The sequence below is a fragment of the Trichosurus vulpecula genome, chromosome 5, assembly GCF_011100635.1.
Source record: "Trichosurus vulpecula isolate mTriVul1 chromosome 5, mTriVul1.pri, whole genome shotgun sequence".
Lineage (NCBI taxonomy): Eukaryota > Metazoa > Chordata > Mammalia > Diprotodontia > Phalangeridae > Trichosurus > Trichosurus vulpecula.
Window position 1 is genome coordinate 133,316,251 of NC_050577.1, and position 18,515 is coordinate 133,334,765.

The following is an 18,515-nucleotide window of genomic DNA, read 5'->3' on the forward strand; positions in this document are numbered from 1 at the left end:
AGTAATGAAGGACAAGGATACTGGGAGCAATTCTGGTGATAAAAAAAACAAAAGATATAAAAATGTATTTAAAAGTAACAAATATTCAATTCAATTGAAACTCTGTGGCAGTTTTTTGGAGTTTGATGCTACGACAGTGAGATTCTCTTGCTCTATGCCTTCTAATTTTATATGCACCTGTCTCTCCCATTAGAATGTAAGCTCATTGTGAGCATGGATTGCTTCAGTCTTTACACTTGTATCCCCAGTACCCAGCACAAAGTCTGGCACACAGTAGGAGCTTAATAAAGACTTGTGGATTCACTGATTGATTGATGCCTGCCTTTTTCTTGAACACTAGTTTTATATTACTAGCTGCTCATTGGGCATCTCTTCCTGCATGTACTAGAGGCCTTGCCAACTCAACATCTCCAAAACAGGGTTCATTTCCCCTAAATAAACAGGCATTTTCTACTATAATGCCTTCATTTATTTTAGTCCCTTTGCCTAGAATACTGAAAAACCTATCAATTTCTAAAAACCCAATTCAAAGCTGCTTCTTTCTTAATCTCTACAACCAGATATAATCTCTCCCAATCTGAACCCCCAAAGCACTTTGTACTACATTTGACAGTAAGCATATTCTACCACATATTATAATAATTTGGGTTTACGTCATGTCCTCTACTATGAACTTCTTAGGTACAGAAATGGTCATATTTATCTTGATAATTCTTAAAGTTCCTTTAATAGTAAGATGTGTTTACTGAAAAAAAGTACATGATTGGTTCAATTTTTCATTTTTAATAGTCATAATAAGTATATTGCTTTAGTTTCTTCATATTTTTCTTCTACATACCATGTCCTACATATCATTCATTCATCTAACAGATGCTTATAAATCATAATTATACAAATATACAAGTATATTGTCGATTGTCTTTTAATTTGTTAATTATAAATAGTATTCAGGGTCCTGTGCTCAATCTTGGAGGAAAAGACAAACTTTATGGGGTTGCTTGGTGGTGCAATGGATAGGGGATGGGGCATGGAATCAGGAAGCTGTGAGTTCAAATTCAGCTTCAGACACTTACTAGTTATGTGACCCTGGGCAAGTCACTTAACTCTGTTTGCCTCAGTTTCTTCATCTGTAAAAATGGTGGTAATGATAGCACCTACCTCCCAGGTTGTTGTGAGGATTAAATGAGATAATGATTGTAAAACTCTTAGCACAATGCCTGGCACATGGTAACACTCTGTAAGCGTTTGCTCATTACTATTTTAGATATAATTATTGTCCTAACATAGCACACAGTCTAGCAAGGGGATAAAACAACTGTGAACACTACCTCATCTTAAAACACATTAGAGACTTGTAAGACAATGTGCTCAGAGAGGTTCCTGAATTACATTGCTGATAATGATATGTGCCTGTGGGAGAGAAAAGTGCGTCTACTCTGTGCCTTCTGTAGGGTAACGGAAAGGAAAGAGCTCGCTACAGGCCCAGCCAATCATCTGGTATTTATGTGCATGGTACCTTTACAGAGGAGAGACCTTACCCTTACTGTAGCACCACGATCAATGTGGTGTCTGTTTTTAATTCAACTCACTGTTTGTCTTAAGAAAAAATTTACCTAGGGCCCCCAAAATATCCTTTTAAAAAGGTAACTGGGATTAGAACAAAATACGACTTTGAAAAATATGTAATTTATATTTAATGGTTTAAAAATCTTATCTAATATAATCTACTTCCTGAATATGCTTTGTAGAATCCTTTTAAAACAAAATTGAAAAAAAGCTAGACAAATGTTTTAGCCCATAAGAAGTATTCTAACTCTCTTAAAAAAAATTAAAAGTTGCCTAAAATTATCCTGTAGTTTACACACCAACCATATTCCTTTTGTTGCATTTCCCAGGAAATTATTCCTTTCTTGAGACTGACTTCATTTGACATTTCATACAATAGCTCTTTGATGAGTCTTATTTTGTTTTGGTCTAGATCTGTGACTTAATCAGTGCAGGGTAATCCGAGTGTGGAAATTCTCTTTGTTGATACAGTCATTAAGAGTTACTTTCGGCACTAAAAGGGTCACTTGTCCAGGGCCACCCAACTAATAATATGTGTCAGAGGCTGGATTTGAACCTGGGCTGGACTTCTCTCCACTAGGTCATGCAGCCTCTCTTAATGTATCTTATCTTCTAGGAAATAAAATATTTCTCAATAAAAATTTCTACATAAATTGGTTTTATGTTTATTATAAAATATTTTTGCTTTTTAATCCAAATATCTTGAAAGTATGGGTCCTCTATATAATAGAAAATAATACTTTAGTAAATGAGAAAATGAAAAATGCTATACCATAATCAGATGCTCACATTTCAACTGAATTGTATTTTATAATATTTTTCTTCACCCAATCATGTAAGACTTGTATTAAAATTATTTTATTTGATTCTATTGAAAAGTAAAGTATTAGGCTATCATTTTTAACAATCTAATTTCTGATATTTTAATTTAACAATTTACAGTGCAAAATATAAAAGCATTTTTTTTTAACATTTTGGAGCTTCTATCTTTGATCAACCTGAACTTCTTTAATGAAAAAAAAAAAACAGCCTTACTGAACAGCCAGGAAACTGTTTTTTTGGTAACTAGCAGCTAGGTGGCACAGTGAATGGAGAGCTGCGCTTTGAGTCAGGAAGACCCGAGCTCAAATCCTGCTTCAGGTTCTTCCTAGCTGTGTGACCCTAGGCAAGTTACTTTACCTCTTTCTGCCTCAATTTTCTCAATTGCAAAATGGGGATAATAACAGCACTTATATCCGAGGGTTGTTGTAAAGATCAAATATGTGATATTTGTAAATCTCTTAGCACATTGCCTGACACACGGTAGGTACCATAGGAATGCTAATTCCACTACCTAACTAGAATACTGGATTGGTAAAGTAAGTTCTTTTCTAGTCACTGATTTGTTCTGTGATTTTCAACAAACACTGAATTTCTCTCAGTTTTATTGGGGATAACAATAAATGAATAATCCAGCTTCCAAGAAGCACTAACTGCTACGAAAGAAATGTGAAAAATAGATGCTAAATGATATGGAACACAAGAATGCAGCACTTTATAAAAACACAATTCCTTAAGTATAAACGCCTCAATGACCATTCAGTCATATTAGGTACCTGTAGTTAAAATGGAGATGAAGGTCACAATACAGAAGAAGGTGACAAAGATAATTTCTATTCTCATTTGGAACCAGCGGAGTGTGGACATGTATAGGAACCAGTTTGCTGTGTGTAAATTCAGAGCTTTATGGAACAAGGTCTCAAAGTATGGTTGGCGTCCGAAAGCTCGTAGAGTCCACAGTCCCTTTAAGCTTGTAACAAGATGAGTAAAAATTGGAGTCCTGGCTGGAAGTATTCAAATTAAAAGCAGAGTGAATATTTTAATAAATTATACAGATTGAAATTATGTCATACAATAAAGACGAAACTTAAAAGAACTAGCAAGTCAGTTAATACCCTTGTTTAGATGAAGCTACAGTCTTCTTCTTGTAACAAGATGATTCATTATTTTTCTTTAATGCATTTCATTTTTTAAAGAAACCTTTAAGTATGGTAAGATTTCCCCCACCTTTGTTTTAGTGATGTAGAATGTCTCTGTTACCTGATATTGTGTTCTCTGATCAAAATGTAACAGTGATTCAAGAATCATAAGATTATCTAAAAACATTTTTTATGGTTAACAATAAAGGATTTGTCCTGGGACTTACCAATGTCTTTAAACAAGTCAGTGATACTCAGAGAGGATCCTAAAAAAACATCTTCCACAACACTTTGAAAGGTCTGTCATCTCACTAGCTGGGGCACTATCTTTCTCAGAGCAGACAACTCATCTATGTGCAATTTTCTGCATCCAGTGCAGTTCTTGTTCATCTCCTACTCACTGACCTCCAGTCATGGCACATAGCACTGGAGATATTATTGAACTGCTGCTTACAAAATCATCCATGAAACTCATACGTGTAAACACTATTCAACCAGCCCCCTGAATTGTTTGGAGGTCCACAAATAAAAGGAGTTGGAAGGAAGATGAAAGCATTGTTTGTGGGCAATGAAGTTGAGGGGGGCCGTTTGCTATAACTCTTTGGGTGCCAAGGAAAACCATTTCCAATGACATTTAGTTTCTTTTCTGTTCTTTGTTTTCATTGGTTTAGGGAACTCCAGGTAAGGAAACTCCCTTATAGGTCACTACCCTCTTGCAATTTACAGTCTCACTGAATTGCCTAGATCACTAAAGGGTTAACAACTTGCCCAGGGTCACACAGTCAGTAGGGAAAAGAGGCAAGGCTTGAACCAAGGGTGCTTCTGGGCACTACTGATGATAATATCATTTTTATCCCACTCACATTCTTAATTTTAGTAAATGAGTATCCCACATTGGTAAGGAAATAAGATGTATTTATAGCCCCAAGATAATGAAAGATAAATAGCATTTATCATACTCAAAAGCACTCTACTTTTTAATTTTTGTATGAACTGGTCAAAGGCATTCCAAATAGGGTATTTTTTCCCCTATGGTTCTGCTTTTAAAAGACTTTTTTTAATATAAGGAAATAATAGATAACACAGAGAAAAATAACAAGAGGAAATATGTAAAACAAAAATAAACCCAAATAAAAGCTAAAAATAGCTTTTCAAGATTCATTTACAATAAGAAAATAATAGTTATTGACCATACCTTCAGATTCCAGTTGTTTTAGCTGCTGGGAAGTTTGGAGGAAATAGGCCCTTAGCATAATAAAGGCTATTATCACAGGCACAGTTGCTAGGAAGATATATGGTTGTAAGACTGATACTACAATGAGAGCTCCGACTACAATCAGTATTAACTGTGTGATTAAAAAAAAAAATAAAGCACTGATGAGAATGTTTATTTTTTCAGAGCACTGACATTGCAGAGAATGGTGAACTGTCTCCCAGGGCTTCATTGTATTAGTCAGCTTCCTTCTTAACCTAGGACGGTTTCTATTAGGAACAAAGAACTACAATTCTGACACAATTGCACAGTTTGGGAGTGCCAATTCAGAGAACTTCCAAGATAAGTTACATTAGCAACCTATTTGGAGTTTTGTCATCTCAATGTTGTTAGTAACAAAAACATTGGGCTGGAGGAAAGAACACTGGCCCTACAGTCAGAAGATCTGAGTTCAAAGCCCTGATCTTCCTGTTGCTAGGATCTACCACTTACTAGACACGCATTCATTGGAAGGAGAAATACTGAAGCTGAAGCTTAAATACTTTGGCCACATAATGAGAAGACAGAATTTATTGGAAAAGACCTTGATGTTGGGAAAGATTGAAGGCAAAAGGACAGCAGAGGATGAGATGGATAGATAGTGTCATGAAAGCAATGAACATGAGCATGGACAGACTTTGGGAGATAAGGGAGGACAGAAGGGCCTGGTGGAATAGAGTCCATGGAGTCACAAAGAGTCTCACACGACTGAATGACGGAACAACAACAAACCATGTAACTATGAAGAAATCACTGAAATTCTCTGAGCCTCAATTTCCTCCATCTATAAAGTGATAATTCTTAGACTTCTTATCTCATGGAATTGTGAGAAAAGTGCATCCTACACTTCTAAAATGTGAGATTTTATACATATATATGTGTATACATACATGCACACAAATTTATACATAAAGGTGTGTTGTGAAATTTTGGTTTGAACAATTTTGAGAAACTTATGATATCCTTTGAAAAAACTGGAAAAACTATCAAACCAGACACTGAAAAGGCAATATGACAATAGATAGAGAGTTGGCCTCAGCCAGAAAGATACGAGTTCAAGTCTCATCTCTAGCACATACTGGCTGTGTGACTCTAGGCAATATACTTAACTGCTCAGTGCCCTACAGCAGTAGTGTCAAGCTCACTGCCCACTGGGCTACCCAGAACCAGATTAAAACATAACTGGTAAATGTTTAACAAATAAATAAAAATACATTGCAAGACAGACGATGTTGATTTATGGTTTTACAAGTCAATATGCAGCTGCAGGACTCTGTTTCTATTTGATACCACCAGCCAGTGGTATTAAATTCAAATAGAAACAGGCCAGTGAATTGTACATAAGGATCACATCTATCAGAATACTGACTTAGAAAACCATACATGTTTATGTAGGAAATAGGACATGAGAGTGTCATGGGCTACACGTAGCCAGAAGACTAGTGTCTGACACCTCTGATCTACAAACCTCTCTAAAACTGTAAGGTCTTAGAAGGTCCTGCCCTGAATTGGAAGGAATTTCCTCATCTGGGAGTTCCCTATACCAATGAAATCACAAGTCCAATCCATGTGTTTCTGTATAGGTTTCTGTGTAATTTCATTTTAAAAAGCCTAGGATACCCCTTGAGAAAACTGGAGAAACTTGCAGAGTACTAAGAGTGAATGGTTTAGGCTGTGAAGAATAATTTAAATCTAACCCAGATTATTGTGATAATCCCAGATGGTTCTTCCAACATTACCTACTAAAAAACAAACAAAACAAAAATTTACCTAAAGTGTGAAGTAACTTTTGACAAGGAGAATTATAAACTATGCCTGTTGTAGCATTTCTTTTTTAATACAAATTTATTTTTTATTTTTAGTTTACAACATTTAGTTCCACAAGTTTTTGGGTTCCAAATTGTCTCTCCCTCCCTCTCCTCTCCCACCCCCCCCAAGATGGCATGTAATCCAATGTAGGTTCTACATAGACCTTCATACTGAACTTATTTTCATAATAGTTCAATTGTAAAGAGGAATTATAACCAATGGAATGAATCATGAGGAAGGAGAAACAAAAACAAGCAAGAAGAAAAGAAAAAAAAAGAGAGCAAATAGTTTGTAGCATTTCTACCTTATCCTCACTTAGTTTCCATTGGTAACAAGTGTTTTATGCCAGTTTTAACTAGGTAAAACATGACTTTCTGAGGATTATGTCACTTAGATCTACATAGATCAGCTGATTTCAATACCATCATCTAAGAATAGTTTTGTGTTTCCATAGACACACAAAAAAAAATCCAATACTTATTTCTCAGTCTCACTTGCTTTCAGATTCTACTTAACCACAGCGCCATAAATACCTGTTATTTTGTCACCACGGGAAATTCCCTCCACTAATGTGGGTCACATACTATTTATTAGTGATAGTCTTACATAACTGCCGAAGGCTCAGGGAGGTTTAGTGATTTGCCCACAGTTAGTAAATGCCAGAAGTAGGATTTGAACCCAGGTATTCCTGACTCCAAGTCCAGTACTCTATCCGCTATAGTACTAGTCTAATGCTGGGTTGGCCACCTACTTGTTGCATGACCTTGGGGAAGCTACCACTCACTGGGCCTCCATTGCAACAGCTATAGAACTAGAAGGTTGGGCTGTACTATCTTTAAGACCCCTTCTAAATAGAAATCTATGATCCTATGGTAAATTGTTTGTTCCTTAATAGGAGAGGGGACATACAGGGTAGAAACAGGTCTGGACTTAGAGATCTGGGTATGGATGCCTCTGCTAATAACTTACTGTCTGTTTGGGGGCAAACCAGCACAATTAATCAATCAATAATTCGATTCCATTCAATTCAATAAACATTTATTAAACAATTCAATGTGTGCCAAAACTTTACTAGACCCTATAGAATACAAAGAGATATAATTCATGCCCTCAAGGAGCTTACAATATGATGAAGTGATATGGCATAGACAAACACAACCAGGACATGGGATAGGCAAAGAAGAAGGATAGAGCTCACTATCAGAGGTCTCTATAAAAAACTTTTATAAGAAAATTTCATGATGGGAACCACTTTGGGGTGAGATCATGGGAGGATTAACGGAGGAGAATTTCTCTGAACTGCACCTTCAAAGAAGAGGATTTCAACAGGTGCATATGAGAATAGAGTACATGTAGGCACGAGGGTAGACCTGTATAAATGCATGAAGGTGCGAGAATTAGTTTGAGATAAAGAAATATTTAATAGCCCCTCCCATCTAACTGGAATGGAGAATATATAAAGGGGAGCTATGAAAAATAAGCTGGAAAAGTAGGTTTAAATTGCACTATTGAGGGCCTTAAAACCAGGCTAAGGTATTTGTGTACTCTCCTATAGTGATCAGGAACTACTGAGATCTTTTGAACAAAAAAGAAGAAAGTATAAAGAAGGAGGTGGTCACCAGCGTCAACGGCTGAAGAAAGTTCAAGGGGAATAAGAACTAAGAAAAAGACACTGGATTTGACAAACAGGTCTTTGATCAACTTGAGAAGAATAGAAATTAAATATAAATTAAAAATTAGAAGGAATGATAAAATTGGAATATCAGTAAAATGAATAAAATTAAGAAACAATATTGCCTTTGTACACTCACTCAAAACAGAGCTATTTTCTCTGATACCTTAATTTCTTACAATTAACTAAATTAAGGTTAGAGATGTCTTTTCAGATGTATTCCACATAGTAAAGCCATAAAGTTTTCATCACCTTATTTGACATCTGGTGATATTTTGAAGATTTCATATAGTTAAATAAGAGTAGAAAGCATTTGCATAATTAATTATCAAAGATGCTTCTTCAACTAAAGCATTCTCAGACTAATCTTATATGCTTGTGTCTACTGGCATCATTAAAGCAGCTCTTGCAAATAGGAAGCATTAGTGTAAGCAAAGGAATACAGGCCTAGGAGTCAGAAAATCTGGATTTTATTCTAAAAATCTGCCATTATCTCTCTGAATGAGTTGTGAAAGGGACTACCTCTCAGGGTCCTAAATTCCTAATTTGTACATTAATCAAAGTAGACTACTACCCTTTCCACTCTCTATGGTCAAGTCAAGTTGTCCTCTCTGTTCCTCCAATACAACACACCATCTCTCAACTCCTTGCCTTTGACTGGCTATCTAAAACACCTAGAATACACTCTTTCCTCAAATCCACTTCAAAGAACCCTTTGCTTCTTTCAAGACACTATTCAAGTGCCTCCTTCTAAATCAAGCATTCTCAGACTCTTCTCTTTCCCCCAACTGCTCATGCCCTCTCTATGTAAGTACCTTCTATTTATTTTTGTATAAATTTATGCCACATACACTTATATTGTGTGCATTGCCTTCCTGAATAGAATGTAAATTTCTTGAAAGAAGGAATTGTTTTCTTTCTTGTATTTACATGCCTAGGGCATAACACAGTATATGTTCAGTTGTTTCAGTCATGTCCCATTCTGGGTTTTTTGTTTGTTTGTTTGTTTTGATTTTTGAGACAATGGGGTTAAGTGACTTGCCCAGGGTCACATAGCTGATAAGTGTCTGAGGCCATATTTGAACTCAAGTCCTCCTGACTCTCTCCACTCTGCTCCACCTAGCTGCCCCCATATCTGACTCTTTGTGACCCTCTTCGAGTTTTGTTTCAGTTTTTGGCAAAGATACTGGAGTGATTTGCCATTTCCTTCTCCAGGTCATTTTACAGATGAGAAAACTGAGGCAAACAGGTTTAAGTGACTTGCCCAGGGTCATACAGCTAGTAAGTGTCTGAGGCTGGATTTGACTTCAAGCCCCAGCACTCTATCTTCTGCACCTACACAGTGTATAGTAGACTCTTAATACATGCTGTTTTTTGTCCTTCACTTTCAAAGAGGACCAATGACATCATGGGGGGGTTGTACTGACTTGCTAATGACTTGGATTTAGGGGAGGCAGAGTTGTACCAAGTCATTCCCCTTATTCTCTTTTCCTGAGTCACTGGAGTCCAGTGGCAAGACAAAAGTCAGGACAGCTGGAGATGATCCAGGATGCAGAGGATGACTCTGACATCTTCAATGTCTGACCAACCTCTAAGCACACCACACCATCTGCTTTAGCCACCTTCATGGCTGTTGGAACAAATTGTTCTCATTCACCGTGGGGAAAGTCTTCACATGCTTGGGGTAGACATCCTCATAACTGACCAACAGGTATGAGGCCTGTCAGTTACCTTCAACCTGGTTTATCCCGTCTGCCAAGATGGTTTACTGCCATGTGGCCACTGCACATGCTACAGCTTCATGGAGCCACAGGTGACAGCTGGGTGAATCAGGTAGATACCAAGGATGAGCAGCCCTGAAAAGGGCTCAGCAAGTCCTTATATCAGAGGTGCTAGTCCTCCTAAACACCCCATGCACCACACATGCTAGCTGACTAACAGACTGATTTACTGACTCGATAGTCCTGTTTCCAATTACTACATTCTAAGGGAGCTATAGCTTGTCATACTAGTTTTATGTCCCCAGTGACGAGAAAATTTTGAAATTTAGTGTTCTCTAATAGGGGAGCAAAATTTAGGGTTCCTTAATAGTCCCTTAACAAAATCACTGTCCTATTTTAAACTAAACCAATTATCTCTCAAGATCAATATTAGAAAAAGGAAAATCATGGTAAAGGAAAAGAAAGTGTAGCTTATACAGTAAATCACTATATATGTTTTAGAAAGGTGCTTCAAGAAAGTAGAAAAGGTGACCTCTAAAGTTCTATTGAAAACCCACTTTTAAGGAAATGAATTTTCCAGCAACCTCGATCATCTAGATCAGAAGTATCAAACACGCTGCCCACAACACTCCTGGGTGTGACCTGAACTAATTAAAATATACCTATATGTGGTTTTCTAATTCAACATGCCACCTGCAGGGATCCTTATGGACAGTTTAATGGCCCCCATTTCTACTTGTTTTACACTGCTGATCTAGAATGCAACCACAAAAGCCAAAAAAGGACTCTGAGCAAGAAGGAAAATAACTATTAAGTGTTTTTTCTACTTTACTATAGGGAAAAAAAAACCTCTTGGGGAAATGACTGATTTTCTGTTTTGTTGGTATCACTAGCACCTAGCACACTGTTTGGCAAATAGCAAGCATTTGATATATTGGCTTCCCCTGGCAGCCTTCCATTTTGTCTCATTTATAGCAAACACTTATAAAGGATAAGAAAGGATGCTACCCAGGGACAAGAGCAAGAAGTGAAATCTCACAGACCATGAAGAGACAAAAGAAATAATGATTAGGAAAGGCAGAGTTCTCTGGGATCCTTTAGAACAATCAGGCCTAGATACCTCAGTATCAATCTTGACCTCTTCCTACCTCCTCCCAAGAGCATCAGTGTAAAATAACTGATGTTTATAATGATGATCCAGTAATAAAAGGCAAATTATGTTCAATATGCTCTGTTTGCTAATGCAGGGAAGTGCATAATACATTTTAAAAAAGATTATCATTTTTTATCCAGACATGATTTATGAGAGGCAGCAGGACATAGTGGATTGAACCTGGAATCAAGAAGACCTTGCGAAGGTCATCTCAGCTCTCTGGATCTCAGGGAACTCTGTAGGATGTATTTACTAAGCTATTGATAGGTTGTGATCTCTTGGAGGAAGAGTCTACATTATGTGTAAGTTTCTGTCCAAAGTACTAAAAAACAAAAAACAAAAACCTCCTCCCAGAGACCAGCATAGTTCTAATATAATAGTACAATATAATAGCTCATAGTATACACGTTTAACAAATGTTTGTTGATAGAATGAATGAGTGAATGAATGAGTGAGAGCAGATAAAATGTAACACAGATCAGAGGCAAGAATAAGCACCACTGGAAAGAATATTATAGGAAAGAGAGTACTCATATGTCACACACACACACACATACAAACACACGGGCATGGGAGCCATCAGAGGTGTTGAAAAGTGTTATTTAATCTATAAAATACTTATTTAAAAGTAACTTCCCACTAGATGTGTTGAAAAGTGTTATTTAATCTATAATCTATATTTAACCTATAAAATACTTATTTAAAAGTAACCTACCCCATAGAATTTTTGAAATCAGTCTTAGACTATTTAAAAAAAATGATGATGAGAAGAAGCGCAATTGAGAAAGAAAGGCCAAAGAGAGTGGAACAGAATTAATCTTGTTGCAACTACGTCTTGGGCTTCCATAATTATCCTTTCAGGACCGGTCATGTATAACTCTGGAATGAGGAACAAATTGTCGAAATTCATAGACAAAAAAGAAATAAATTTTTTTTTCATTGAATTACTGGTCTCAAGTAATCCATTAGGATTCCAACAGCTATTGTCATGAGTTGCAACTTTAAATAGAGGAAACTATGTCAAACCCAAAACAGTGCCACTCATTTGGAACGGGAAATTCATTCAATTGTTTGCTTGTTTTAGTGTGGGGCAAACTGACCTTTTGATTATTTTGCCTCTAACAATGTGCTGTCTGTACACGCATGCATGTCATCTTCCCTATTTTGATTTTCTATCTCCTTTCTAACACATCAATATGAGTTTCTTCCTTTTTGTTGGTGAGGTTAGGGGAGGCGGAGGTTGAGGACAAATGGAAATGAGTCAACCCAGGGAGTGATCATATAGCACTCCATCTGTTGCCACTGCAGATGATTACAGTTGTGGCATTTATGATCTTGAATACCGATGGTGAAATCTAGATAGGAAGCTTTAGTCATATGTGTACCAATGGCCAAGGTTATCAAATGATGTCATAGCTGACATTCTGTAGCTTATAGGGATCTAATGTGGTTTCCCAAACCAGGATAGACCTTAGGCAAAATTGTTAGGTAGGCAAATCTAATCTTGGACAACTGCCCAACTTGCCTCTCCATGCTCCCTCCTTCCTCTTCAGATACCTTTCATTCACTCCTACCCCCATTTCTAAATTCCTCAACAACAGTCTTCAAGGTACTGTCCCATACTCTGGACTTTTCTCTTCTAAGCATCCATATGAATCAGTACGGCTTTCCATGTCTTCAGAGTCAACTGGCTAGTGCATGTACAGGGTGTCCCAAAAGTCTTAACGTAGTGTTTATAGCTTAAAACTGCACTAAGACTTTGGGGACATGCTGTATGTTAAGGTGCTACCTCTTCCAAGAAAAAATATTTGCATTTTAACAGATTGTTTTTCAAGGCATAATGTTGTAACTCCCTTAGAAAAACTATTTCTTTGAATTTCATCAGAACACAAGCCTGTGTTGGAGATATCTCAGGTCAGAGAAGGCTTGCAATGTCCCTCAAAAGTCACATCATAGAGGTAGCTGGCTACATCACCCACATACATTGCTGGTCCTCATCTCTTGGTGTGCAGTCAGTTCCTCTGACGTAGCATTGATTTTTCAACTGTACTATTTCTTTTGGTTTCCCATTATCATTAAAACTACCCTTCCTTAAAAAAGTCTATACAAGGGAAGATACCTCCAACTCTAAATTAAATGTAGGCAAAATTTAATTAAATACCCAAACTTGAGCTTTTTTAAAGATTAAAGCAACAAATTCTATTAGAGAATTTTTAGTTTACAAACCTGGACGAAGTCAAATATTGTAAGTGGCAGAAGGTCATCTAGAATTGCTATATCTTTGGAGAAACGGTTCAGAATTCCACCTAAAGGTCAAAAGAAAGAGAATAGCCTTTCAGAAATCAATGGATTCAAAGAGTCAATTTTTTTATCATCTCTGAAGTATAGAGATAAAAGCAATGTGCTTTCAGTTGACCTAGAACTTCAAAAATGTCAAGTGTTTTATAATAGTGTTTACAGTATCATCTTATATCTTTAGAGATCTAAAAATAACCACTTTCTGTTAAATTTCAGGGGGAAACTCTCTGACCATAGTGGACCTTTTATCTTTCATCACAAATAACATCCAACAGTCTATGTTCATACCCCAATCCACATACACACCTTAGCGTAACTATAATGAACTCAGGTTCCTGGCATCTTTTTAATTTAATGAAATAAAAGGCTAAGTATTTACTCATGTAGATTCTCCACAGTTTTTGCTAAGCAGTTTAAAAAAATACACAAAAATAAAAATAAAAAACCCATTGGCTCTAGAGGTAAGAAGACCTGGGTTGGAATCTTTCCACTGATTTACACTATCTACTTAACCCTAAGAATGTCACAAGACCTAAGTGATTTTCCTCATCTATAAAATGAGGATAATAATAGCACCTATCCCATTGGATTGTTTTGACTATCTGAGTATCAAATGAGATAATGTACATAAAGTTCCTAGCTGTATAAATATCAATGTTTTTTTCCTCATAATACCAAAAATCAAATTATTATGTATTGCCCCTAATCAGCAAAATAGTAGGACTAAGTTAAAAGAGAGAATGCATTCTTCAAAATCCCCAGAAAGATTCCCAAAACAGGTCAATTCAGGTAGTTATAATTTAATTTGGCATAAGTCCAGGGGAATGCGGGAGCTACCTCAACCTAGCTTCTGAAAGCTGAATGTTAAATTTTCAATGTAAACATTTACATCTCAGAAATCAGCAAACATTATAAAGGAGGACTTGATTTGTTTTGTTTTGTTGATTGTCTAGATTCAAGAAAGTGATAGAGAAATGTTAATGCAGATTAAAATTAAAAGTGTCTTGAGTACACTTTTTTTTTTCAGATCTGGTTGTTAAACATTAACCAACACACCCCTGCCCAATTTCCTGTACCAACACAAGCCAAGTACAAATGGATGTTCACTTGTTTTCCTTTGAACCTTTTAAACGATAGACTTACAGGTTAGCAGAGATCTCCCAAAGCTATTCTGGTCCCCTTTATGGACTTCAGGAAGAATATTATGTATGCCACTGAGTTTATTTAATAATTATAAGTTAGACAATAGATAAAACATTCTCCACTAATCATGTGCTTTGATATCTAAAAACAATTATGGTTCAGTTCCATTTAAATCTTTTCTACATGTAGGCCTATTTACTTTTGCTCTTTATAAAGGACAGGGGAGTTACACCCCTCTTATTATTAACAATCCATACGATTTCTTGTGTGATCTCAGGCAAGTCACTTAACCTATTTGGAACTCAATTTTCTCAGTAATAAAATAAGGTGATTAAACTAGATGGCCTTTGAGGTCCCTTCCAAATCTTGATCTATAATCTTAAGTAAAGGTTACATAAATATGAACAGTCTGCAACATAAATGACTATGTGCATTTATATATTTGTTTCAATAAAAAAAAGAAATGTACATAATCTCCAGATTTTGTGAAAATAAGTAAAAGCAGTTTCAGGAAATAATTGTGAACACAGCACTTACTCCATCTCAAATGATAGCTTTCTCTCAAAATGTCAGAATTCCTTGACTCAATGAACTCTGAGTATGACACTGTACTTAAATATTGTTGAGTTTTTATAAATGACTGGAAAATGAGAGAAACAATTGAAGACAAGAAAATAAATTCAACAAAGATGAATACTGTATAGCAGAGCTGGGGATCAAAACCAAAAGCAGATATAAAATGGAAACTTAATTATAACAGAAAAACATCTAGCCATCTCAATGGATAAAAAAATCAACCACAAATCATAATGTGGTGTAAGAAGTAAATAAGAATCAGACAGGGTGTGTGAGACTGGAGATGGAGGTAGGATTAGGTAACTCTAACATTATAGTTGGAGGTGGAAAGAGAACTGGGTTGGGAATCAAAGTATGTAGGTTTAAATTCCATCTTTACCCTTTCACATTACTTATACTCTTGGGGAAATATTAAACCCCTATGGGTCTGCTTCCTCATCTATAAAATGAGGGAACTATAGCAAGATGACACCTTAGGGTCTCTTTCAGTTTAAAAAACAAAATCATTTTTAATATTTCTGAGGTCACTGTATTCAATTCTCTATAATTGGAGAGGCTTCAGATCAGCACCACAATTAAAATGTTGAAAAAAAAAGATTCACTAGAAACACTTAAGGGGATAGGGAAAATTGTGTATTATTAGGTATGAGGAACTCAGGCAGGTGGTAAGATATAGTGAAAAGTATGCTACAGTAAAAGTCAGAAGACTTGAATTCTGGTATCACTTCTGTCACATACACTAATAACTGTTACCTTCAGTGAATTACTTACTCTTTCTGGTGTTGAGTTTCTTCATTTGTTAAATGAGGGAATTGAACTATATGATCTCTAAAATTCTTTCTGCCTCTGACATTTTCTGGTTCACAAAGAATGCAAAAGTGCCTGTTTCTCTACGGTATAGTTTCTAATCATTCAGATATAGATGACGATATTTTCCCTTATATATCTCAATGGATTGTCTGAAAGATCAGACAAGCTAATGAATGTGAGGATATCAAAGTACCTTAGATGTGTAAGTCTTTATGTGTGCCCTAAAAACACAAAAGCAAACAAGACCTGAATGCAAACTTGAGAAATAAGACTGTTATTTGTCTTTGAGACTCTGACATTGGGCAAGTTTTTTCCCTTCTTTAGGCTTCTTTATAAAATGAAAGCCATTATCAACTCCACTTTATAGTTGAGGAAACTGAGGTAAAAAGAAGTTAAGTGACTTGCTGATAAGTGTCTGAGACCAGGTTTAAACTCCCGCTGAATTCAGGCCTACTACTCTCCACTGCACCATTAGCTGCCTCTAACCAGGCTTGTGTAGCTATCTAGATATGACATGAGGACAAATTTTGCTGTCATAACTGCAATGATGTGATGTTATAGCAAACTGTGGTACCCTAGTTGATTGAAAGACCATGATGAGACCTAAGAATCTTAATAAACAAACAAATAAACAAACTATAGATGCTACCTTTGTAGATGTATATCACTAGGGGGACTGTACAAAAAAAGTGAGTGTTTCAGTGCAAATCCATCACAAGTGAAAAAAACAACTAAGGCCACATGTCCCTGGGGATTGATACCTTCATTTCACACAAAGGACAGTACATTCTTTCATCAAAGTACCTGCTTTCAAAGTGCTGAAGGTTGACATAGGTGCTTTCAAAACGGAGCATAACATTTTGTGATGCAGAATTTTGGAGACTGATATTAGTGTGTGTACCAGCGGTAAGCCTCTGAGCAATCCCAGGGCAAAAAATGTGTCAGCTACTCCCACATAAATATAAAACAAATAGTATTTGCTGGTGTTGGTGATAATGACTGCATAGGTGTTATTTGTAGTATTTGCTTTATCTTTAAGAGAGGTCCTGTAAAACAAAGATGAAGTAATTATTCAGCAATTGGAGATTCCTCTTTGTCTTCTTCCAAAAACATAAACGATACTGACTTTGAGTTTAATGGGTCCCAAAAATCTTTCTAGAGAAGATGAACTACTGATATTTTCAGAGCATGAAAAGAGGTTATCATACCTTAGGCAAAGCCAGTCTGCTTTAACTTTTGAAACAAATTAAAGCCTGAAAAAAAATTCATGTTCAAATTGGTCCCCAAAGTTATTACTGAATCTCAGAAGAAAACTAGGTGCAGGGCAGGTAGGTGGTGCAGCGAATAGAGCACTAGCCCTAAAGCCGGGAGGCCCTGAGTTCAAATCTAGCCTCAGACACTTGATACTTATTAGTTGTGTGACCTCAGGCAAGTCACTTAACCCCAATTGCCTCACCTTCCCCTACTCCCCCAACAAAAAAAAGAATAAAAAAAAAAACTAGCTGCAAATCTTTTCTTACGGGCACTGGCAGAGGACAGTAGGATATGGATATGACTAAGTCTTTTCTTTTTCAATAGAACTAATAGAGACCCAGGAAAAGAGAAAATTAGAAAATATAAGCTAAATCAGTAGAACTCTGAAACAAATTTTATAATACCCCTGCCCTGTCACAAAAAAAAAGAATGAGCTTAATGCATAGTAAAACAGTTTGAAAGATACATCAGAAATAAGACAAAACTCACAACACGGGATACTCACTCCTTAAGGACCCAAAGTCCAACCAAAGAAGCGCCCACCTGCAACAGGACAACAAACAGTTAAATTTTGCCCTGCCAAAGGGAGTTCTTTTCAATATTCTGCACTCCCTGAAAGCACATGAATTTTTGTTTTGTTTTGTCCAGCAGGTGTAATAATTGCCCCCTGCAACAGTATGTACAGTGAGAATACATTAAGAGAATGGAATTCAAATTACATCAGAGTAAAATGCCTTGTCATTTCTTCCCTTCAATCGACAGGAAAATTAATTGAATCTCATCAGTAGGGATAAGGTTGTAGTGAAAGCATTTGAATAGGAAAAATCACTTTTTACTGGTTTCATGAACATGTCTGTGAAAGATCATTCATGGTCACAAGTAACATTTTTCATATGAAGCATCTGAACATAAAATTTTACATAGTTTTGTCATAATTTTGTTTTTTCTTGTTTTTTTTGCCTTTTCACTTTTTTATTGTGAATGTGATAGATGCTACAAATATGATTGTTTCCATACACAAAGAAGAACTGAAACAAAAGAAAAGCATATGAGAGACTTAATTTTGTCCATCTCACTTTTAAAATCTCAAATAAATTATACCTGATAATGCCAATACTGCCCTACTTGTCTGTGTCTCTGATCTTCCTTCAGTTCTATTTATTCAGGTTCCTCTTTTTCCTTCTTTTTCTGGGGGTGGGGCATCATGGAGTTTTAAAAAGAGAATTCTGCAAACCACTAAGAACAATTGCCAAGATTGGGTATTAGCCCTGAGCCGACTGATACAATGGCAGAGTACACCTCA

At 36.3% G+C, this 18,515-nt stretch overlaps 1 protein-coding gene across 1 annotated transcript in view; it reads right to left on the bottom strand.

Annotated features, from left to right (window-relative positions):
* CFTR (CF transmembrane conductance regulator) overlaps positions 1-18,515 on the bottom strand; it is a 224,290-nt gene that overhangs the window by 60,210 nt on the left and 145,565 nt on the right. Inside the window, exons 16-20 of the mRNA XM_036761406.1 lie at positions 17,718-17,755; positions 16,763-17,004; positions 13,358-13,437; positions 4,720-4,870; positions 3,162-3,389 (exon numbers count right to left, since the gene is read on the bottom strand). Of these exons, the coding sequence (XP_036617301.1) occupies positions 3,162-3,389; positions 4,720-4,870; positions 13,358-13,437; positions 16,763-17,004; positions 17,718-17,755 (739 nt within the window). The remainder of the gene's footprint in view (positions 1-3,161; positions 3,390-4,719; positions 4,871-13,357; positions 13,438-16,762; positions 17,005-17,717; positions 17,756-18,515) is intronic.